We start from the raw sequence: 24161 nt of genomic DNA, 5'->3' as shown, positions 1-24161 counted from the left end.
TACAGCTAATAGGAAGATGCTTTCCCATGATATTTCAAATGGTCTATTTCAAACTAAATGAAAGAAACAAATCATTAGTGCTAAAAAAAAAAAAAAAAAAAAAAACAACCATCTTCACCTTCCTCAGTAGTATAAATGGCTGCAAATGTCAATGTCAAGAGATATGTGAAAGGTTATAGTTTAGCGCTAGAACTAATCTCTGCTTTATTATCAGCTCATATTGTGTTCTAACCCCTTCTCAGCCCCAAATGCCACAGTGTTACAGCAGAAAAAGTGTCATGTCACAAGCAGAGGATTATCATTGCAAGGCAAGAAAAGTGGCGGAACCTCATGACTTGTGATGGAAAACATTCTTGTTTTTCTACGTGTCCTTAAACACAAAGGTTATGCTGATTGAAGGAGAAGTGGAGAACTGACTTTGCCATGCCAGGATACCAACAAAGTGTTGACTGAAGAAAAAGTTGTCATTAAAAACTCACCGCTGCAATGTCTGGAACCCCTGCTCCTTGTACAGTAGTTCCTGCTTCATTTGTGACAGCTCCCTCTTCAACTTTTTAACCTAGTGGAAAAACAAAGTGTCGATCTTGATCATACATTAAGTTAGCAAGTTAAATTAAAATGCCAGCCAAAACTTTTTCCTATTTTTTCCTACTTTTAGATATTAGTAAGGAAAAAGGTGCGAAAAACCCAAAACCGCACGGTTGTCCATTGAACAGAACTGGAATCATTGTCCAATTTGGTCCCTTCCTTTAATGACATCTGTCAAAGGTGGGATTTTTCCCCTCATTTTGAGATTTACACTTACTCCCCGTTGTGTCACCGAGTACAGAAAGTGCAGGGAAATCTGCCAGATAATAAAACAGACAGTAATAAAAACTTAAAGAAATAGCCAGCACTATGCATTAAAAACAGAGGTGTTAGTAGCATATATTTGCAAGTCTATGTGAAAGCTGCACTGCCTTGTCAAGGTCCCTCTGCACATGGTGGTCCCTAAAGCCTGGAAGAAACTGTCCAACATTCTGCCAATGTGTACAGCAGTCTCTCCAGCCCCCCTGTCAGAACACTTCAGCAGGGAGATTGCTCTTCTAATATTGCATAGTTAGTACAGAGAGCTCCTCTTTTTCATTCAGCCCGCTGGTTTGAACAAAAAAAATACCACCTGTGTGTACCAAGCATAACACTAATGAACAAACCGCCCATCCTGGAACATACACAGCAAAAAATAGATTACAGGTAGTTGTGCTTAGAGCTACCAAATACGGTACTCCTGTAAGTGATTGTAAAGTCTCTTTTTTTTTTTTTAAATAACAAACATGTTACTTTTAACTCCTCTGTGACTTGATTTTTCACAGGGCAGCCTGCATCCTCTTTTTCTCTTTGCTGCTCCTGGCCCCTCCCTCCTGTCGAGTGCCACCCCACAGCAAGCAGCTTGCTATGGAGGCACCCAAGCTGCGGCTCTGTGTCTCCATTCAAACACGGAGCTGTAGATCAGCCCCGCCCCCTCTCCTGTGATTGGCTAACTGACTTTTATTAACACAACACTGATCACCGCTCCCGATTACAGGGAGCGGTGATCAGCGACAGTGTCACTAGGCAGAACAGGGAAATGCTTGTTTACATTAGCATCTCCCCGTTCCTCCTCTCTGCCTGTACGTGCCCTTCTGCCGCAGTATATCTGCGCGAGGCGGTCAGGAAGCAGTTAAAGAGCTAGTGTGTCCCTACACCTTTAAAGCTGAAGTGTAGCTAAAAAATTTTTTTCTCTACAGCTTTAATTACATTACTTGCCTGTAATGAAGTATATCCCATGATGTGCAAGTTGCTGGATGCTGCAGGGTTTAACAGCTTTAGGTCTCTGGGCTCAGCTGCATCAAAGGAGGGGTAAAGCCAAAGCTCTTTTGGCCCTACTTCTCCTGGAGATTACAGGAGCGCACTTAGCTCTGCACTCCTCTCAGCCATATTCAACCAACAGTGGGCTAAAGCCCACTATCAGCTGACTTCACTCAGTCGGTCCAAACTCTAGAGCAGGGGTATTGAATTAAAATTTCGTGAAGGTCCAGCCAGTAAAATCTTCTTACAGCCAAGGTCTGAATCATATGTTTGGCTCCCGATGGCACCTCTGCACAATGGCAAATGTGGCACATTTTTTGCCAATGCCCCAACGCGTGGTGCCACAATCCAAAGCAACTTGGTACGGCACAATTAAAAAAAATTATAATAAAAAAAGTGTCGGGACTAATTTTTTTGTGTTTCTGCTTATAAGGCAGCCCACTAATATAAATGAGCCACCTACACGCAGAACACAGCACACAATAATCTGAACCTAGCCTCAGACCCTTCACATCACAATCCTTTTACAACATCAGTGTTCTCAGCCCCCCTGTATATCATCCCTCCCTTCACATTACAGTCCTCAGCCCCCCTTCACATTCTTGTCTGTGTCCCCCCCTTTATATCACCCCCTACTTCAAATTGCAGTTCCCGGCCCCCTTGATATCACCCCCCCCTTCACATTACTGTCTTCACCCTCTTTATAGTACCCCTCCTTCTCACTGCGGTCCCCAGCCCCCCTTCACATTGCTGTCCTCACCCCCTTTATTAGTACCCCTACTTCACATTGCAGTCCCCAACCCTCATTCCTGTCCGCACACCCTTTATAGTACCCTCATCACATTCCTGTCCTCACCCCGTTTATAGCACCCCCCCTAATCACATTGCTGTCCTCACCACCTTTATAGCACACCTCCTCACATTACTGTTCTCACCACCTTTATAGCACCCCCATTAACATTCCTTTGCTCATCCCCTTTAGAGCCAAAAGCTCCGCAGCAGGAAGAGGACAGGGCAGCCCTGCAGCAAAGATTTCGACAGAATCCAGCATGGTGCATCATGCGACATTCTTCATTACAGGTAAATAATGTAACAAATGCTGTAGAGAAGGGTGGAGCTGCAATCATTGATGTCACCACGCACCAGCCTGCAGGATGAGCTCCATGGCTGTGTTTTGTTTGGAATCTCTTAGTTTATCTCTGTAAAGTGTAATGAGACTTGTTTAATAAAATGCTTGTTTACATACTGCACTATGAAGTTTCTTCCTTTTTAATATCTTCACGTGCTGGAGAGCACTCAGCAGGATGTTCAGTGGAGCTGGAATCATATTAAAAGTATTTCCATACTCTGGGGAAGTTACCATTACAACAGGAAGAGGGTCTCTCGTTGGAGCTGAAGGAGCGGAATATTGCAGTTGGTTTAATTAACAAAAAGTGTGTTTGATCCCTATAACCTGGGATCCACCCCTTCTGGTAACAGGCTTAAATTTCCCTATGTTGTAAGAGAACACACTTCAGAACAGCACGGATATTTACAACTCTACAACTAGAGCACTTATGGACAATTTATTTGATTATTAATGTAATGTGGACTATTCGCTTGGGGATTATTTTATTTTTCCCAATTTTTATTTTTTAGGATTGTGCACGTTTTGGTACTATATATATTTATTACACACATACACAGTTGTGCTCATAAGTTTACATACCCTGGCAGAATTTATGATTTCTTGGCAATTTTTCAAAGAATATTAGTGACAACACAAACTTTTCATTCACTCATGTTTAGTGTTTGGCTGATGGCATTTATTATCAATCAACTGTGTTTACTCATTTTAAATCATAATGACAACAGAAACTACCCAAAATTACCCCAAACAAGAGTTTACATACTCCAGTTCTTAAACTCTTCCCATCCACGCTATAGCTGAATGACGACTACAGCGTGGCCCTACATTGCTGGGAGGTCCTCAAGCGACAAACTCTGATCAACAAGTCAGTGAGACTCGGGTGATCACAGATTGGCCCCTTACCAGCCAATGACAGATGATCGCATGATGTAAACAGAAGCTTCTATGCCCACAGTGCCAATCGGTGCCCACCAGTTAATATCAGTGCCAACAGTGCCACCTATCAATGCCCACCAGTGCTACCAATCAGTGCCTCATTATTGTCATCTAACAGTGGTGCCTATCAGTGACACCTACCAGTGCCCATTACTGCCACCCATCAGTGGCAGCCATCAGTGCCCACCAGTGCCACCTCATCAGTGCCGCATATTAGTGCCCATTATTGCAACCTCATCAGCGTACATCAATGAAGTAGAAAAATTAACTGTTTGCAAAATTTTATAACAAAATATAAAACGGTTTTGTTTTAGTTTTTAAAATCTTTGGGTTGTTTATTTTTTGTTAAAAAAAATGTAAAAAGACCAGAGGTGATCAAATACCACCAAAAGAAAGCTCTATTTGTGGGGGGAAAAATGATACAAAATTCCATTTAGGTACAGTGTTACATGACCACGCAATTGTCATTCAAATAGTGAGAGCGCTGAAAGCTGAAAATTGGTTTGGGTGGGGGGGTTTAAATGAAATGCCCAGTAAGCAAGTCGTTAATAACATGTTTAACATCAATGACAGCTTGAAGTCTTTTGTGGTATTTGTGGATGAGGCTCTTTATCTTTTCAGATGGTAAAGCTGCCCATTCCTCTTGGCAAAAAGCCTCCAGTTTCTGTAAATTCTTGGGCTATGTTGCATGAACTGCACATTTCAGATCTCCCCAGAGTGGCTCAATGATATTGAGGTCAGGAGACTGAGATGGCCACTCCATAGCCTTCACTTTATTCTTCTGTAACAAACGACAGGTCGACTTGGCCTTGCGTTTTGGATCATTGTCATGTTGGAATGTCCAAGTACGTCCCATGCGAAGCTTCCTGGCTGATGAATGCAAATGTTCCTCCAGTATTTTTTGATAACATACTGCCTTCACCTTGCCATCAATTTAGAAATTTTGCAAATTTCCTGTGCCTTTGTAGCTCACACATCCCCAAAACATCAGCAATCCATCTGTTTGTTTCACAGTAGGAATGGTGTCCCTTTCACCATAGGCCTTGTTGACTCCTCTCCAAATGTAATGTTTATGGTTGAGGCCAAAAAGCACAATTTTGGTCTCATCACTCCAAATGACATTGTGCCAGAACGTTTGAGGCTTCTCTCTGTGCTGTTTGGCATATTGTAAGCGGGATACTTTGTGGCATTTGCGTAGTAATGACTTTCTTCTGGCGACTCGACCATGCAGCCCATCTTTCTTCAAGTGCCTCCTTATTGTGCATCTTCAAACAGCCACACCACATTTTTCAGAGTCCTGTATTTCACCTGAAGTTATTTGTGTGTTTGCATCCCAAACAATTTTCCTGGCAGTTGTGGCTGAAATTTTAGTTGGTCTACCTGACCACGGTTTGGTTTCAACAGAACTCCTCATTTTCCGCTTCTTAACCGGTTCCCGAACAGCGCACGACGATGTACGTCGACAGAATGGCACGGGCAGGCATATTGGCGTACAGGTACGTCCAATCTTCAATGCCGCCCTGCCACCGGGAGCGTGGCGGCGCGCTCCCGCGCTGGTCAGAACCACCGTGAGTCCGGTCGCGGGACCCGCGGACTCGATCGCCGCGGGCATCCCCGCGATCGTCTCACGGGACGGCTGAATGGAGGAAATGCCGTGTAAACAGCATTTCTCCATTCTGCCTAGCAACTAGTGACGCTGATCTCTGCTCCATGTGATTGGAGCAGAGATCAGTGTTAACTAAATGAAAGCCCAACCCCCCCCACAGTTAGTAACACACCCCTAGGAACACTTAACCCCTACGCTGCCACCCACTGGTTAACCCCTTCACTGCCAGTGTCATTTACACAGGAATCACTGCATTTATATAGCAGTGATTACTGTATAAATGACAATGGTCCCAAAAATGTGTCAAAAATGTCCGATGGGTCCCCCACAATGTCGCAGTCACAATAAAAAAATCGCTGATCGCCGCCATTACTAGTAAAAAAAAAAAAAAATTATTAATAAAAATGCTATAAAACTATCCCTATTTTGTAAACGCTATAACTTTTGCGCAAACCAATCAATAATCGCTTATTGTGATTTTTTTTACCAAACATATGTAAATACATATCGGCCTAAACTGAGGGAAAAATTTTTTTTTTATATATTTTTGGGGGATATTTATTATAACAAAAAGTAAAAAATAATGCGTTTTTTTCAAAATTGGCGCTCTATTTTTGTTTATAGCGCAAAAAATAAAAACCGCAGGGGTGATCAAATACCACCAAAAGAAAGCTCTATTTGTGGGAAAAAAAGGACGTCAATTTTGTTTGGGAGCCACGTCGCACGACCGCGCAATTTTCAGTTAAAGCGACGCAGTGCCGAATCGCAAAAAAGTGGTCTGGTCTTTGACCAGCAAAATGGTCCGGTCTGTAAGTGGTTAATTAGAGATTGAACACTGCAGATTGGCATTCTCAATTCCTTGGATATCTTTTTTATATCCCTTATCCTGTTTTATACAGTTCAACTACCTTTTCCTGCACATCCTTTGACAATTCTTTTGCTTTCCCCGTGACTTAGAATCCAGAAATGTCAGTGCAGCACTGGATGAAAGATGCAAGGGTCTGTCAGCAGTCCAGAAACTCATTGATTATATTATATATATATATATATATATATATATATATATATATATATATATATATATATATATATATATATATATATATATATATATATATACACACACACACACACACACACACACACATACACATACACACACACACACACTAATTAAAAGCAAACAGATCAAAGGTGAGGATGGTTACCTTTAATAGCCATCAAACCCCTTTGTGTCAACTTGTGTGCATGTTATCAGGCCAAAATCACCAGGTTATGTAAACTTTTGATCAGGGTCATTTGGGTAGTTTCTGTTGTCATTATGATTTAAAAATAGTAAACTGTTGGCTGATAGTAAATGGCCTCAGTAAAACAGTGAAAGAAAGGTTTTTGTGTTATCATTCATATTCTCTGAAAAATGGCCAAGAAATCAAATTCTGCCAGGGTATGTAAACTTATGAGCACAACTGTATATATGATGAATTGAGTATAGAGTAAACGCAAGATATACATTTTTATATAATGCAAAAAAAGCTGTAGATATTTTTTTTTCTTAACTAAAGCCGCGTACACACGGGCGGACTGTATGGCCTACTTAGTCCGTCATACAATCCGACGGACAGTCCGTCATACTTTCGAATGAACGGACTTGACCACACACGGATGCACAAACAGATGACGTGTACAGCACGTACGACGGGACTAGAAATAGGAAGTCCAATACACAGCAATGCACCCTTCCGCCGTGTAAATCCTTTCTGAGCATGCGCCATTCTTAGTCCGTCGAACTAGCCTACTGACGAGCGGATTGTCCGCTGAAACCAAAGTACAACGGACAGAATTTCGAAAAATCTGAAATACTTAGTACGCCAGACTGCACGCTGAAAAAGTCCGCTGAAGCCCACACACGAGCGGACTGTCCGCTGAAATGTGTTTCGACAGACTAAGTACGCCATACATTCCGCCCGTGTGTACGCGGCATAAGCTTTAGCTTTAAGGAGGAATTAGTTACCTCCAGGTATGCCTGCCTTTATTATATCTATTTCTGTGTATGTCCCAGGATGGGTGCTTAGTTTATTTCAAGTTTGAGATCATGATGTACGGAGGGGATATGATGAAGCAGTGTGGCTTCCACACAGATTTGCAAAAATATGCTGCAAACACCTCTGTTTTTAATATATAAGAGGGAATTAATAATGTGACTGAAACAAACATTGTCTCAACTGGAGCACAGGCAATCACCTTTTACATTTTCATGTTCTAACCAACCGCACCAGTTGAGATAGCATTTTCCATAGACATACATACACACACATATATTATTATTATTTTTAGATATATATATATATATATAATTTCAGTTAATTCCCTCATTATGTTTAAAGAGTCCTGGATTTCTTTCATTTGGATTTATACAGTGCCACCAGTGGCTATGCCCAATTCTATACTGACTATACAGGACAGGATGTTGATTGTTAGCAAGAAAAAACTGGCCATGGTTCTAGCGCGTCTTACTCTAGTTAAAAAATAATAATTAGGAGCTACACTTTAACTGTTGTACAGGCTAACACGGTGCTATGAGCAACGCATACAACACACATATTAATAGGTGTACACACACACACAAATAGATCTATCCACTTTTCTGCCAGCATTGTCCATCAACAGAGGTCCTACTACACTTGGAGAACAAATTGAGAAATGAAAGAAACTTACCCTGACTTTTGTTGTGGAGATCTCTGCCTTGAGGATATCAGGGTCGTACTTGGTACTCGAAGACGAACCTGAAAATACTGAACAAGACAAAGTAACCCAGATTAATGTTGAACTTCAAGCACAAAATTTAAACATATTCCTCAATAGCCAAAAGGATATAGATCCACCTATTTTTTTTACACCACATGGCATTACAAAGAAAAATATTACCCTGTAAAAGTAGCAGTAACTTTATCACTGTGCTGTACAGATAACTGAGCTGTGGGAGAGACCCAGAAGATCCACTCACTGGCGCTGCCTACAATAAACCTACAGAAAGGGAGTGGATACAAGACCAGTCAGCCCGTACAGAAAGAGAGCACCAGTCCCCAGTCTTTAATACAGGCAACTCCTGCACTAAGGCAAAGTGCAGTTTGTAGCTGAGTTATTGCACAGATCTAGAAAAATTATACAAACAACATCAAGATTCAAAATACACATACCTCTTGTATTTAGACACAATTATTCTGGAGTTCAACCTTAAAGTGGTTGTAAAGGTAAACAGTTTTTTACCTTAATGCATTCTTAATGCTGTGAGTGGCCGGAGCCACAATGTCGTCACTCCCGTGCACGCGCGTGTGAGTTTTCTTCCCGGCAAGGTCCGGCGTCTGCAGACGAGAATCCCCTCTGCACTGAAGTCAGCAGCTCATTGCGAGGGGAAGATCTCCTAAACCATACAGGTTTAGGAGATATTCTTTTTACCTACAGGTAAGCCTTATTATAGGCTTACCTGTACGTTAAAGTACAAAATGTAACTATACAACCGCTTTAACATTGAGCTGCTTCTACAGGCAGAACACAAAACTCCTGTAGAAGCAGCAATTTTTAAACCAGTGCGTATAGACCCTTAGGTTGTTTTATGTGGGGTAGAAGCACTTTTCAACCCAGTGACTTCATAAATGTATCAAGGGATCCAAACAGGCAATTAGCATCGAAAAGGCATGTGTAAGAAAGGTCTTTTACAAACAGACCAGGCCTTTAGCCTATGCAAGTGCACGAGAGGGTTAGAGACCTGACAAAGTGCATTTTCCACGACATCAACACAAAATAGTAGCACTGAAGACATGACCTGCAATTGTTCTAGGGTCACAGAAACCTGTTCTCTATTCATTTGTCTAGTCCAGCTAACTACAGTCTAACCAATGGACATAGCCCCTTTTCCCCCTGAAAGGCTGAGCCAATAAGAGCTTTCAATAAAGTTTCAAAGTGTCTATCAAAAGAATCCTTAAAAGGAGGCAATATCCTTATTAGGTACAGTAAAATGCTTGTTGAAATATCACTCGTGGAACTAATCTTTTTTCATGAATCTTTTCTCCATAGGATAGAACTCAGTGAAGTATTTTGTAGGAATGAATACCTTGTCAGGATTTGGCCAATCCTTGTGCAAAGGAAAAGTTTCTGGACTTAAACACCTGTTTAGTGCCCATAGAAGCCTGTTTTGGCAGAGGAGATTCTGTGCTGTTAGGGCCCTTTTACATCAGTGCTGTTAGGGCCCTTTTACATCAGTGCCTTCCATTCTCCGATCAGCAGGAGGGTATGTTTGCTGATCATAGCAGAGCAGGGGGGATGACAAGTCCGTGACCATTTAGTTTATGCAGAGCAAACACAGGCAGACATCACTCCTGATGGTCCACAGAAGTAGACTGGTGTAAACAGACAGTCTGTGTTACTCCCGCTGGTCCAAAGAAATGCATGGAACTTCCAATCAGGTCTGCCTGAAAAACTGACAGGCGGACCTTGTGACGGATGTGGATCCCTGCCCTACTCACTAACTTGTGACAAAGGACTGACCAATCTCCCTGTCACTTGCGTAACAATGCCACGCTCATCTGCTCCCTGCACAAAGATTGCGGGACCACAATCTAGGTGCCAGCAGCTTGAGTGTGATTGTCACTGGGTTAGTAATTAAGCAATTAACCCTTTAACCACTTCCCACCCGTAGGACGTCATATAACTTCCTGGACTTTGAGTGGAGATAGCAGAATGATGCCTGCAACTGCAGGCATCATTCAATTTTGTTTTTTTTAGCCAGCGATTCCCTGCAAAGTAAAAGCCATCATAACGGCTGTTTAGCAGCTTGATTGATTTTACAAGTGGCAGAAGGGGATGTCCCCGCCCTCCAGTGCTTTTTCCTGCTCTCCCATGCGATTGGGGAGCCAGAGAATTAATCCGCCGGTGGTGGTTTACCATAGAGCTGGCCATAGACCAGATGGTCTTGGCCATTTCTATGACCCTCAGAGGTTGGAAGGGATGTCACAATATCACTTCCAGCGCCAGCATGTGTAAACACTGCAGAGTTTTTTGCTGGAAAGCCTGTGGTCGATGTTTTTTTTTTTTTTTTTTATCTTAGGCTTTCTAGCATAGAAGAGAGATCTGGGGACTTCTAGACCCCAGATCTCTCCATAAAGAGGACCTGTCATGCCCTATTCCTATTACAAGGGGATGTTTATATTCCTTGTGATAGGAATAAATCATTTAAATTTAAAGTGTCCCCATCCCCTCGTGCTCACACACAGAAACAAACACATACGTAGGTTGCGCTCGCATATGTAAACGGCATTGAAACCTCATATGTGTGGTATCGCTGCCAATGTTAGAGTGAGAGCAATAATTCTAGAACTAGACCTCCTCTGTAATTCTAAATTGGTAGCCTGTAACATTTTTTAAAGCATAGCCTATGGAGATTTTTTAAGCCCCAAACTTTGGTGATATTCCACAAGTGTACGCAATTTTAAAGCATGACATGTTGGGTATCTATTTTCTCAGCATAACATCATCTTTCACATTAAACAAAAAATTGGGGTAAACATTGTGTTTTTTTTTTTTTGTGACAAAGGACTGGGCAATCTCACACCGCGCTGTCACTTGCGTAACAATGCCACTCTCATCTGAACCCTGCACAAAGATTTTCCAGCTTGCGGAACCACAATCTAGGTGCCAGCAGCCTAAGAGTGATTGTCACTGGGTTCGATAATTAAGCAATTACCACTTCCCGCCCGTCAAATGACATCCCAGATTTTAAGTAGAGATATCTGATTGATGATTACAGCGTAACATGTTAGGTATTAACTTGACGCAACATCATCTTTCACATTGTACAAAAAAAAATAAATTGGATAAATAGTGTTTTGTTTTCATTTTTTTTTATTCATGAAAGTTTTGTTTTTCCACAAAAAGCGCATTTGAAAAAATTGCAACGACCGCTATTTTATTCCCTAGGGCAGTGATGGTGAACCTTGGCACTCCAGATGTTTTGGAACAACATTTCCCATGATGCTCAACTACACTGGAGAGTGCATGAGCATCATGGGAAATGTAGTTTCAAAACATCTGGGGTGCCAAGATTCGCCATCACTGCCCTAGGGTCTCTCCTAAACAAAAATATATATAACATTTTTGGGGGTTTTGAGAAATTTTCCAGCAACAAGTTGTTTTTTACATGTAATAAAGGAATGCCAGAATTGGCCCGATATGGAAATGGTTAAACTCCAAACTACTACCAGATAGTGTGAAGGGTTGAGGGGCCCAAACGCTATTAGCAAGAACAGTTGTTACAAGCACGGTCACCACAGACAGGTGTATTGTATACAGTATAGAGATGTATTGTATACAGTAGCACTCTTCATGAGACAGGGATTTGTTTAGATTGCATTAAAAACCTTAAAGACAATTTTAACACTTTTCAAAATAAGGTTTTAATAATGAAAAGGTCAAATTGGTGCAAATAAAATTTCAGTCCATGAGCTAGGTATTATCGGTTCTCAAACTTGACAGATGTTTTTGATTTGATGGTACATGAGAGCTGTCAAACTGTCCTGGCATCTCCCTTTTTTTGGGGATCAAAGGTGTGTTGACAGAGGCCATCTGACTAATCTTCTGGTCTAAGGGGTGATTGCTGGGAGGTCACTACGTTTATGATCATGTTTCAGATACGATTTTTGATAAGTATTCATAGCTCTGAATGTCTACAATTTTCTAACCAGCAAATTATTGTCTAGTGTGAAATTTGCTTCAAAAATCAATATAAATATGACAGGTTTCAGATGTCTACTTTACCTAGGAGAAATAAGGGGTGCAATTGGTTCCCTATATGGTCTGACATAGGGGTGTCTGGACTTGAAAGGTTACAAAATTACCTGAGGAAAGTAAATATGTCCATATTCTGGCTGTGCTAATGTATTATAATTAATATATTAAATACAGGAGTTATGAAACACGCTGAAGTTTCAGAGTTATAACTGCTAACCTGTCTGCACTTATGTGGATTGGCTATCTTCTAAAACTCAGTTATTTACGACAGGTATCTGTTAGTTCTCTGCATTGCTCAGCTTGTGTGGGTGAGTGTTTTATTAGGGTTCTTAGACAGGAATGTGGATTGGTTAATGGAAAGGGTCTGTGTGTGTCCATTCAATGGACTGATAAAGGTGCTGGCATCAGTTAATTGTATAACTGAAAGAAAAAAGGTGGGGGCAAGGTCACTGTGGTTATGCCCTTCACATGACAATATGGCTGAGATGAGCTGAGACATGAACAAAATGGCTGCTACACACACAGCTAGTTTTGGGCCAAGTACGTACGACCATTACAGATCTGATTGGATTGCTCATGTGAAAGGGCCCCTTTGACAATGACTAATAAGCACAGAAACAAGCAGTGAACTCACAGTAGAAAGTATATAGTATTGAAGCTTTAGCTTATGTCTCAAAATGCAGAAGGTGGAAATTCTCCTCTTCTGCATCCACTTCACCTTCCTCAGTAGTTGGGAAGATCAGGTATCTAGAATAGATTCTTTAGAACAGTACTTAAGGGCCCTGAAAGTGCAGAGAGTTTCCCAAAGATCAGACATAATGACACAATTGCAGTGAAATCTGCCTTAGATAGGCTGTGTGTTGCACGCTTGAGAGGGAACAAGATTTAGGGGAAGGAGTTGGGTTGATATAGAACCTTACTATAATGCAAGCGATGGGCTATTACCCTGAGCATTCAGGTTTTCCTCTGTATTGTCTGTAGCAAGAGTCCTTTTAGGAGGTAGAGGGTATTTACGTGTCCAGGAAGGAAGGTGCCATAACCCAGGCGTGAACCAATGTCCTGTGTCATTGTCTCCGGAAATGCAGGTAGCAAGGAGCAAATGTGTGTCTTGCTTTCTTGATGGATATGGCAGGCAGAAGTGCAGCAGTCTGAAGAAATTTGCAACTAGGTCACCACCCAAGTAGCAATGTTGCATGGGAAAACCACAGTAAAATCAAAATGGTAAACGTTACCAACTGCCAACATAGCAGAGACATTTACAGAAGGGGTATAACACACTAAGTAAAATAACGCCAAAACAGGTCATGGTTATAGGTTACCTCCCCACAAGTTACCAGTCTTCATGGAAGGCAAACTCTGAAAGGGTTCTTCAGGGTCTGGTTGCCAAAGGAATGGAACATGGCTCTAAAACTGTATAGCACCCTGTAGCTAAGTACGCTAGTTGCCAAGGGAAATGCTGAAAGCAGGATCTAATGCACAAAGTAAACATTACAGGCCGGCCCAAGATATACTTTGAGAGTAACGGATCTAGCTAGTGAGCCCAGAGGAAATATGTAGTTGGATCTTGATAGAAGTTTCATTCAATGTAGTAAAGAACAAACAAAAATTAGAAATTAAAGAAAAATAATGGCAAACTTCTATAGAGGAGAAGAGGTCCATTCCCTAAGTGCACAAGCAAAAAACTTTAGGCCCACAGAGTGTGGGGTTATATGTGGATGCACTGGGGAGGCTTTCCCAGCAAAGCTTTTGCCAGTGCCCAATCATCTGAAGGTAGCAGCAAATAACTCAAGGTTTATAACTACAAGTCTCATGTCTTGTACTGTAGGATTAAAGTGATCGTTTTTTTTTTTCTATTAAAATAACAAACATGGTATACTTACCTGTCTGTGCAGTTGGTTTTGCACAGAGCAGCCCAGACCCTCCACTTCATGGGTCCCTGGCTGGAGCTCCTGGCCGCTTCCTCCTGTTGAGTGCAAGCAGCTTGCTATGGGGGTGCCCGAGCCGAGCTGCAGCCCTGGGTATCCATTCAGACATGGAGCTGTGGCCTGGCCCTGTCCCCTCTCTCTCTCCTGATTGGCTGACTGAGTTGGATTGACAACAGCGAGAGACAACTGCGCAGCTGCTGTGTCTCAGTCAATCAGGAGGAAGATTCCAGGATGGCCGAGGGGACTCGTGGACATCGTTGGATAGAGAGAGGGCTCAACTAAGTATTAGGGGGTGCTGGGGCCACTGCTGCATAGAATGCATCAAGTTAAAAAAAATCTTTTTTTATCTTTAGATTTACATTTTTTTTATGCAATAAAAACAAAATGTAACGCTAATATTAACAAATGATTACTGCATGCCAAGCATTGCATTATAAAGAAACTGTTTTGTAATAGCCCTATTTTGAACTTCCACTTTCCTAAAGAGAACTACTATTGCAAAAATATATTTTATTCTGATAACTGCATGCAGGATACACAGTAGAACATAAAATACTGCAAGAAATTATTACAAGGCCACTGTCACTTTGAATATACTAATTATTATTCCTACATGTATTAACTGCATATAGTTAGCAGAATAACACATTTTAATGACAGACGTGCTTCAAAAGGAGCTACCCACGTTCCCCACCCCTGCTGTCCTCCTCCAGGTTAGCAGCAGTGCACATTGCAATATTTACATCTGTTCTGAGCACTAAATCTGTCCATGCTGATGCATCACTGCATACAGTGATTTTACCTACAGTGCAGCAATAATGAAAATGTGATTACCGCAGGTCCCAGCCTATGACAAGTAATAGCATAGAAAGCAGAGAACCTTTTTAGGTTGCTGAGCAGAAAGCTACAAATCTGCCTTTATTTTTCTGAGGAGTAGAAACTGCCTTTTATTAATGCTAAATCATAAAAAGTAGATTTTTTTTTTTTGTGGATTAGAGCAATGTTTCTCAACGCCAGTCCTCGTGTACCCCCAACAGTTCACGTTTTCAGGATTTCCCTCAGATGTGGCAACTGTGGCAATTACTAAGACAGTGAAACTGATCAAATCACCTGTGCAAAATAATGGAAGGCCTGAAAACGTGACCTGTTGGGAGGACTGGAGATGACAAACACTGGATTAGAGGATAAAAACAGTTTTACTTATTTCCCAATATATACTAATAACAGGGTAGACATAGGTGGTATTTGCATGCAGTGAATATTTATGACGCTTATTTAATCAGGTAATGAGCTCCAAAAAAATTGAGCAAACTAACGAACCATCACTTTACTGAAAAATGGGTTTACTACTTCACATCATCGCTTTCACCAACTTATGGTGTCAGTGGGCAACACAGTTGCTTAGTGTTTAGAAATTCTGCCTTGCAGCAAAGGATCCTTGTATCAAATCCTGGTCAGGCCAATACTTGCATAAAGTTTGCATGTTCTCCCTGTGCTTTTGTAAGATTCCTCTGGGTACTGTGGTTTCCTCCAACACTCCAAAAAAAAAAAAAATTCTGGTGGGATTATTGGCGCCTGTCTAAATTGGTCTTGGTTTGTATATGGATAGTCATAGACAGATCAAAATTCAGCCAGTTCAGCAGGAACCAGCCGAAATTTCAATCCATGTGCAGGCATCCCTGTTCAACAGAAGTTGATAGATAGACTTCTGTTGAACAGGAATGTTGGGTAACTTGTCAGTCAGCAGCTGCAGTTCCTGATCAGTGTAATCTGACAGCAGAGAGTCCTGCTGTTAGAATACAATTTCTCAGCAGGGGGAAGATTCCCTTATCAACCTCACTTCTGTGGATGGAGGAATCTGTTCATTTTATTCATTTAGTCCGCTGGCTGAATTTAAAAAAACTGATCCATCTATAGCCAGTTTTAGACTAAGTTCCTTGAGGGCAGGGACTGAAAGGAATGTACAATACAGTGCCTTGAAAAAGTATTCGTAGCCCTTGAAATTTTCCACATTTTGTCATGTTACAATCAAAAAAGTAAAAGTATTTTATTGGGATTTTATGTGATAGAACAACAAAAAAAGTGGCACATAATTGTGAAGTGGAAGAAAAATGCTAAATGGTTTTAAAAAAATTTACAGCTACAAGTCTTTTTGGGTATATCTTGACCGGCTTTGCACATCCAGAGAGTGAAATTTTTGTCCATTCTACTTTGCAAAATAGCTCGAGCTCTATCAGATTGGATGGAGAGTATCTGAACAGAAATTTTCAAGTCTTGCCACAGATGCTCTATTGGATTTAGGTCTGGACTTTGACTGGGCAATTCTAACACAGGAATATGCTTTGATCGAAACCATTCTATTGCAGCTCGGCTTGGCTGTATGTTTAGGGTCGTTGTCCTGATGGAAGGTGAACCTCCGGCCCACTCAAGTCTTTTGCAGACTAACAGGTTTTCTTCTAAGATTGCCCTGTATTTGGCTCCATCCATTTTCCCATCAACTCTGACCAGCTTCCCTGTCCCTGCTGAAGAAAAGCATCCCCATAACATGATGCTACCTCCACCGTGTTACACGGTTGGGATGGTGTGTTCAGGGTCATGTGCACTGTTAGTTTTCCGCCACAAATAGCGTTTTGCTTTTAGGCCTAAGGTTCAATTTTGGTCTCATCTGACCAGAGCACCTTCTTTAACATGTTTGCTGTGTTCCCCACGTGGCTTTCTTTCCACAATGGCTTTCTTCTTGCAACTCTTTTATAAAGGCCAGATTTGTGGAGTGCACGACTAATAGTTGTCCGGTGTACAGATTCTCCCACCTGAGCTGTAGATTTTTGCAGCTCCTCCAGAGTTACCATGAGCCCCTTGGCTGCTTCTCTGATTAATGTTCTTCTTGCCTGGCCTGTAAGTTTAGGTGGACGGCTATGTCTTGGTAGGTTTGCAGTTGTGCTATACTCTTTAGATTTTCAGATGATGGATCGGACTGTGCTCCGTGAGATGTTCAACGCTTGGGATATTATTTTATAACTTAATCTTGCATTAAACTTCTCCACATCTTTATCCCTGACCTGGCTGGTGTGTTCCTTGGCCTTCATGATGCTGTTTGTTCACTAAGGTTTCCTAACAAACCTCTGTGGGCTTCACAGAATAGTTGTATTTATACTGAGATTAAATTACACACAAATGGACTCCATTTACTAATGAAATGACTTCTGAAGGCAATTGGTTCCACTAGATTTTAGTTAGGGGTATCAGACTAAAAGGGGTAAATACAAATACACACCACATTTTTCAGATATATATTTATAAAATATTTTGAAAACCATTTATCATTTTCCTTTCACTTTACAATTATGTGCCACTTTGTGTTGGTCTACCACATAAAATGCCAATAAAATACATTTACGTTTTGGTTGTAACATGACAAAATGTAGAAAATTTCAGGGGGTATGAATACTTTATCAATACTTTTTAAAATGATGCATAAATTGTTGATGCTATATACTGTAAATACCTGTACTATATACTAAATAAATAGACTACAAAGTTTAGAGATAACATAAAAATCTAATTTTAAAATGAGTATTTTATCGTTTAAAAATCATTACCCTTAAGAAAAAGGGTCACCTAGGTGTAGCTATCTCATGAAATTCATCAGAAAATAGTTGCGATCCGGTTCAGGAGGAGCTCCAGTCAATTATGTGTTTATTAAAAATCAGCAGCTACAAAAACTGTAGCGGCTGACTTTTCATAAACAGGCACTCGTCTGTCCCAGGATTCATCGATGTGCTCACCCAAGCCATTCCTTCCCTCACTGCTCTGTCCCCAGTGCCGTTAACTTTGGGCACCCGACAGTGACAGCTTGTGGCTTCACATGTGCAAGCCGTGCTGTGCATCGTGAATGGTCCTGCAGACTCCTGGGACCTGTGACATGTCCCAGAAGACTGCAGAAAGATTAGGGGAGAGAAGAACTTCAGAACCAGGTACCCGCTCCCAGTGTCATTTAGTGAAGAGGAGCGGGGAGGAGACCTTAAAGCAGGATCTCCTCTTTTGGGTGGGTGGAGGTCAGATTTAACCGCTTGCCGATCAGCTGCCGTCATTATACTATGGCATGTTGGCCCATTCCCACAAACTGTCCTAGCTGTACGTTGGCCCTTTAAGTGGGGATACCTATGCGCGTGGCCATCAGGGGTCACGATGATCACCGGCCACATGCCATCATGGGCATGAGAGCCAGAACAGGCATGTGTGTGTGTACACACACACACACACACACACACACACACACACACACACACACATCCCTGTTCTGTGAGGAGAGACAGATCGTGTGTTCCTACTAGATAGGAACAACGATCTGTCATTTCCTCTAGTCAGTCCCATCCCCTAGAGTTAGAACACACACGAGGGAACACAGTTAACCCCTTGATTGCCCCTAGTGTTAACCCCTTCCCTGCCAGTGACATTTACACAGTAATCAGTTCACTTTTATAGCACTGATCGCTGTATAATTGTCAATGATCCCAAAAAAGTGTCAGGAGTGTCAGGAGTGTCCGATCTGTCCGTTATAAACTCGCAGCCCTGATAAAAATTTCCGATCACCATCATTACCAGTAAAAAATAAATAATAACAATGCCGGGAAGCCGAGGACATTATATGACGTCCACCCGGAGGGAGGAAGGGTTCCTGCAGCCGTCATTTTACTACTGCCAGTATGGAAGTGGTTAAATACATCACAGGTGATACCATTTGCTGCTCAGTAATTGCAGTATTCTAGTCTGCACCCCCCCAAGGTAATAATAAAATCTGGTCTGTTAGTGGGTTCTGAGGAGTTGAGAACCACTGGTCTAAGGTATCTGGGTTTCAGGGAGACATTAGCAGCTAGTGAAGCTTTCATAAATGCTGAATCACTTTTCCAGTTCCATCGGAATTACTAGAAAAAGCAGCTACTCCTTCACATGGGAGTGCTTCAGCACTGAAAAAATAATAATTCTATGTGAATAGGGTATGCTTGGATACTTAAAATATAAAATCACAAGGCAAGAAACAACAAGAAACATTTCTCAAGTACTGTAAAATGCAAATGTCAACTTCATTGCAGGTCAGAAGAAAACACTCATAAAACGCCTTAAATTATCCTGTCATGATGCGTTTTGATGAGGATATTTTTCTCCAAATTTTACATGAGCAGCTATATAGGAAATCTTTCACATAAAAAACACAAACGGCCCTTTTTTCAGATTCAGGTAATGTCTTCAGATACTTACAGCTTGTACGTGAGCTAGACTTTTCTTTGTAGGCATCATTTAGCCTCACATACTCATCCAGGGCAAGTGCCAACCTTTGTTCCTTCACATGATAAAGCTCTTTCTGAGTGCTTAGGGCATCTTGTGCCACCATAAGATAGTCCTTTAGCATTCGCTCCTGTTCGTTTCTCCATAGCTTACGTGGATCTTCTATCTGTGTGGATTCTAAATGAAAAAATATAAAATCTGAATTAATATGCAGAAAACCTAAAACAATGAAAATAATCTGTCTTTGATTTGGACAACAATGATTAATTCACATATTTAATAAAATTACCCAATTTCCTTCCTCTAAAGGCAAAACTCTTTATTTTCGTTTTGGACAGAGTATGAAAAAGTCTCAGATTTTTTGCGGGCTGTCCCTGCTGGGGATATTCACCTTCTCTACTTGTCCTAGTGACTATTAGAACTAGGCCATAAATTCATGGGAAATACAAAATATTACAAACTGTCACCATAAGAGGTGAGGGGAAAAGCCTTTAGTGAAGACCACCTGTTCTAGGGACAACTATCTAAAGGTAGGGCCGTCTAACATTTAGACTGCTCTCCACCTGCTCTGAGACATGCAATAAATAGCAGCTAGACTCAAAATTAGTTTATTGCGTCAGATCAGACAGCGTTTGGTTGCCAGAGTTTACAGCATATCATTTTAAAATTATATAAAGTGCAACTGTGCATAAATAAATCAGAAAATGCCTCTGTGCATATATTAGAGTGATAACTAGTGTATAGACCATAAGGTGACTCTATGTGCAAAAAAACGCAAATTTGTCATATAGACCAAAATCCATATATAAAGTGTGTAAACTTATTACAATATGTATATAGTGAAGCAAAGACAGATATCGGTGCATATATTAAAGTGATAACTAGTGCATAGACCATAAAGTGACTTTATGTGCAAAAAGACGCAAATTTATCATATAGACCAAAATACATATAGAGTGGGTAAAACTTGTTGCAAAGTATAAAAAATTGAGCAAAAAAACAGGTATAAAAAAAGAAGGAAAAAATATATATAAAATATTAAATCCAAGTGACCAGCGTGATTAAAGATAAAATGTCCCATACACAATCAAATCAAATCGTGCAATTCGGTAGACACACTGAATAAAACGTGCAACGTGCTGGGCAGTCAATCCATCCGTGATGATCCGTGCAGAAAGTGCAAATGCTATACAATTACCTCACTGCTGTGGGTAAACAGCAAAATAAGTAATGGACATCAGGATGATTGCAGAAACGGCTGTGTAACACAATCTTTAGGAGACTTCTCTAACTTCCTCATGAATGGCAGGTAAACTCAAGGAAATGGATTAAAAAGGACCGCCATAGTGTAGTATTTCAAACATGTATCAATTTTATTAAAAAGGTTTAAAACTACTCACAAGCGAAGTAGAGATAAGCACATAAGACAGACAGACAGCATAAAATAAAACCGGATATGGACGTCACTTCCGGGTTCCTACGCGTTACGTCGTGGAGACTTCAACTGGGATCCTAGTTGAAGTCTCCACGACGTAACGCGTAGGAACCCGGAAGTGACGTCCATATCCGGTTTTATTTTATGCTGTCTGTCTGTCTTATGTGCTTATCTCTCCTTCGCTTGTGAGTAGTTTTAAACCTTTTTAATAAAATTGATACATGTTTGAAATACTACACTATGGCGGTCCTTTTTAATCCATTTCCTTGAGTTTACCTGCCATTCATGAGGAAGTTAGAGAAGTCTCCTAAAGATTGTGTTACACAGCCGTTTCTGCAATCATCCTGATGTCCATTACTTATTTTGCTGTTTACCCACAGCAGTGAGGTAATTGTATAGCATTTGCACTTTCTGCACGGATCATCACGGATGGATTGACTGCCCAGCACGTTGCACGTTTTATTCAGTGTGTCTACCGAATTGCACGATTTGATTTGATTGTGTATGGGACATTTTATCTTTAATCACGCTGGTCACTTGGATTTAATATTTTATATATTTTTTTTCCTTCTTTTTTTATACCTGTTTTTTTGCTCCATTTTTTATACTTTGCAACAAGTTTTACCCACTCTATATGTATTTTGGTCTATATGATAAATTTGCGTCTTTTTGCACATAAAGTCACTTTATGGTCTATGCACTAGTTATCACTTTAATATATGCACAGATATCTGTCTTTGCTTCACTATATATACATATTGTAATAAGTTTACACACTTTATATATGGATTTTGGTCTATATGACAAATTTGCGTTTTTTTGCACATAGAGTCACCTTATGGTCTATACACTAGTTATCACTCTAATATATGCACAGAGGCATTTTCTGATTTATTTATGCACAGTTGCACTTTATATAATTTTATAATCGCATATTTGTGGTTTACTGCGATTATTGTATGGTTTGAAATCAGCGCATCACATTCTTTATTTTAATTTTCAGTAGTGAGAGACAACTCATTTAGTGACTGCTGCTTTTTTCACTAGTTATCTTCACCTTTTCCATAGAGCGCAGAAGTCTCTAGATACAGTGGTGTGAAAAAGTGTTTGCCCCCTTCCTCATTTCCTGTTCCTTTGCATGTTTGTCACACTTAAGTGTTTCGGAACATCAAACCAATTTAAACAATAGTCAAGGACAACACAAGTAAACACAAAATGCAATTTGTAAATGAAGGTGTTTATTATTAAAGGTGAAAAAAAATCCAAACCATCATGGCCCTGTGTGAAAAGTGATTGCCCCCCCTTGTTAAAACATACTATAACTGTGGTTGTCCACACCTGAGTTCAATTTCTCTAGCCACACCCAGGCCTGATTATTGCCACACCTCTTCACAATCAAGGCATCACTTAAATAGGAGCTGCTTGACACAGTAAGGTCCACCAGAAGATCCTTAAAAGCTACACATCATGCCGAGACCCAAAGAAATTCAGGAACAATTGAGAAAGAAAGTAATTGAGATCTATCAGTCTGGAAAGGGTTATAAAGCCATTTCCAAAGCTTTGGGAATCCAGCGAACCACAGTGAGAGCCATTATCCACAAATGGCGAAGATATGGAACAGTGGTGAACCTTCCCAGGAGTGGCCGGCCGCCCAAAATTACCCCAAGAGCGCAGCGACGACTCATCCAAGAGGTCACAAAAGACCCCACAACAACGTCCAAGGAACTGCAGGCCTCACTTGCCTCAGTTAAGGTCAGCGTTCATGCCTCCACCATCAGGAAAAGACTGGGCAAAAATGGCCTGCATGGCAGAGTTCCAAGGAGAAAACCACTGCTGAGCAAAAAGAACATCAAAGCTAGTCTCAATTTCTCCACAACACATCTTGATGATCCCCAAGACTTTTGGGACAACATTCTGTGGACCGATGAGACAAAAGTGGAACTCTTTGGAAGGTGTGTGTCCAAGTATATCTGGCGTAGAAGGAACACCGCATTTCATAAAAAGAACATTATACCAACAGTAAAATATGGTGGTGGTAGTGTGATGGTCTGGGGCTGTTTTGCTGCTTCAGGACCTGGAAGACTTGCCGTGATAAAAGGAACTATGAATTCTGCTGTCTACCAAGAGATCCTGAAGGAGAATGTCCGACCATCTGTTCGTGTACTCAAGCTGAAACGAACTTGGGTTCTGCAGCAGGACAATGATCCTAAACACACCAGCAAGTCCACCACCGAATGGCTGAAGAAAAACAAAATGAAGACTTTGGAGTGGCCTAGCCAAAGTCCTGACCTGAATCCTATTGAGATGTTGTGGTATGACCTTAAAAAGGCCGTTCATGCTCGAAAACCCTCTAATGTAACTGAATTAGGACAATTCTGCAAAGATGAGTGGGCCAAAATTCCTCCAGGACGCTGTAAAAGCCTCATTGCACGTTATCGCAAACGCTTGGTTGCAGTTGTTGCTGCTAAGGGTGGCCCAACCAGTTATTAGGTTTAGGGGGCAATCACTTTTTCACACAGGGCCATGATGGTTTGGATTTTTTTTCACCTTTAATAATAAACACCTTCATTTACAAATTGCATTTTGTGTTTACTTGTGTTGTCCTTGACTATTGTTTAAATTGGTTTGATGTTCCGAAACACTTAAGTGTGACAAACATGCAAAGGAACAGGAAATGAGGAAGGGGGCAAACACTTTTTCACACCACTGTACACATACAGCATATCATTACCACTTACTGACTGGTTGGTAGAAGTTACAGCACACATTACAGATCACCAATTAGTTTCTAGAGGTTACAGCACATGATTTCTTCTTGTTGATTGGTTGCTAGAGATTACTGCACATCATTACTGCTCACTGATTGGTTGCTAGAGGTTACAGCACAACATCTCTTCACTGCCTGCACACCATGGATTGGGGAGGTGAGCGGACCCATCAATAGTTTAAAAAAAAAAAAAAAAAAGACTCGTAGGGATCTTAGAACTCCTGGGATCAGTGGCAGTGCTGGGTGGAGGGGAGGTGAGGTGTGAGCAATGACAATGCAGATTTTTTTTTTTACCGACTACCAATATAAAGCGGAGTTCCAACACTGGCCACCAATAAAATAGTGGATTCACACTGACCATTAAATGTAAAAGGAGCATTTACAGTAACCACCAATGCAAGGAGGGATTTACACTGACCACTAATGTAAGTGGGACCTTTACACTGGCCACTAGTGTGAATGAAATA

General features: G+C 41.0%; 1 protein-coding gene across 2 annotated transcripts in view; it reads right to left on the bottom strand.

The window, feature by feature from the left end:
- Positions 1-24161, bottom strand: part of WWC2 (WW and C2 domain containing 2) — a 289038-nt gene that overhangs the window by 144097 nt on the left and 120780 nt on the right. For both annotated transcript variants that reach the window (XM_077477273.1, XM_077477274.1), the window contains exons 3-5: positions 19466-19669; positions 8214-8290; positions 480-559 (exon numbers count right to left, since the gene is read on the bottom strand). In XM_077477273.1, coding sequence (XP_077333399.1) covers positions 480-559; positions 8214-8290; positions 19466-19669 — 361 coding nt within the window. The remainder of the gene's footprint in view (positions 1-479; positions 560-8213; positions 8291-19465; positions 19670-24161) is intronic.

Source organism: Lithobates pipiens, unplaced genomic scaffold (assembly GCF_037356315.1).
Source record: "Lithobates pipiens isolate NorthernLeopardFrog02 unplaced genomic scaffold, aLitPip1_a1.2 Scaffold_13, whole genome shotgun sequence".
NCBI lineage: Eukaryota > Metazoa > Chordata > Amphibia > Anura > Ranidae > Lithobates > Lithobates pipiens.
This window is presented reverse-complemented; position numbering and strand designations above follow the sequence as displayed.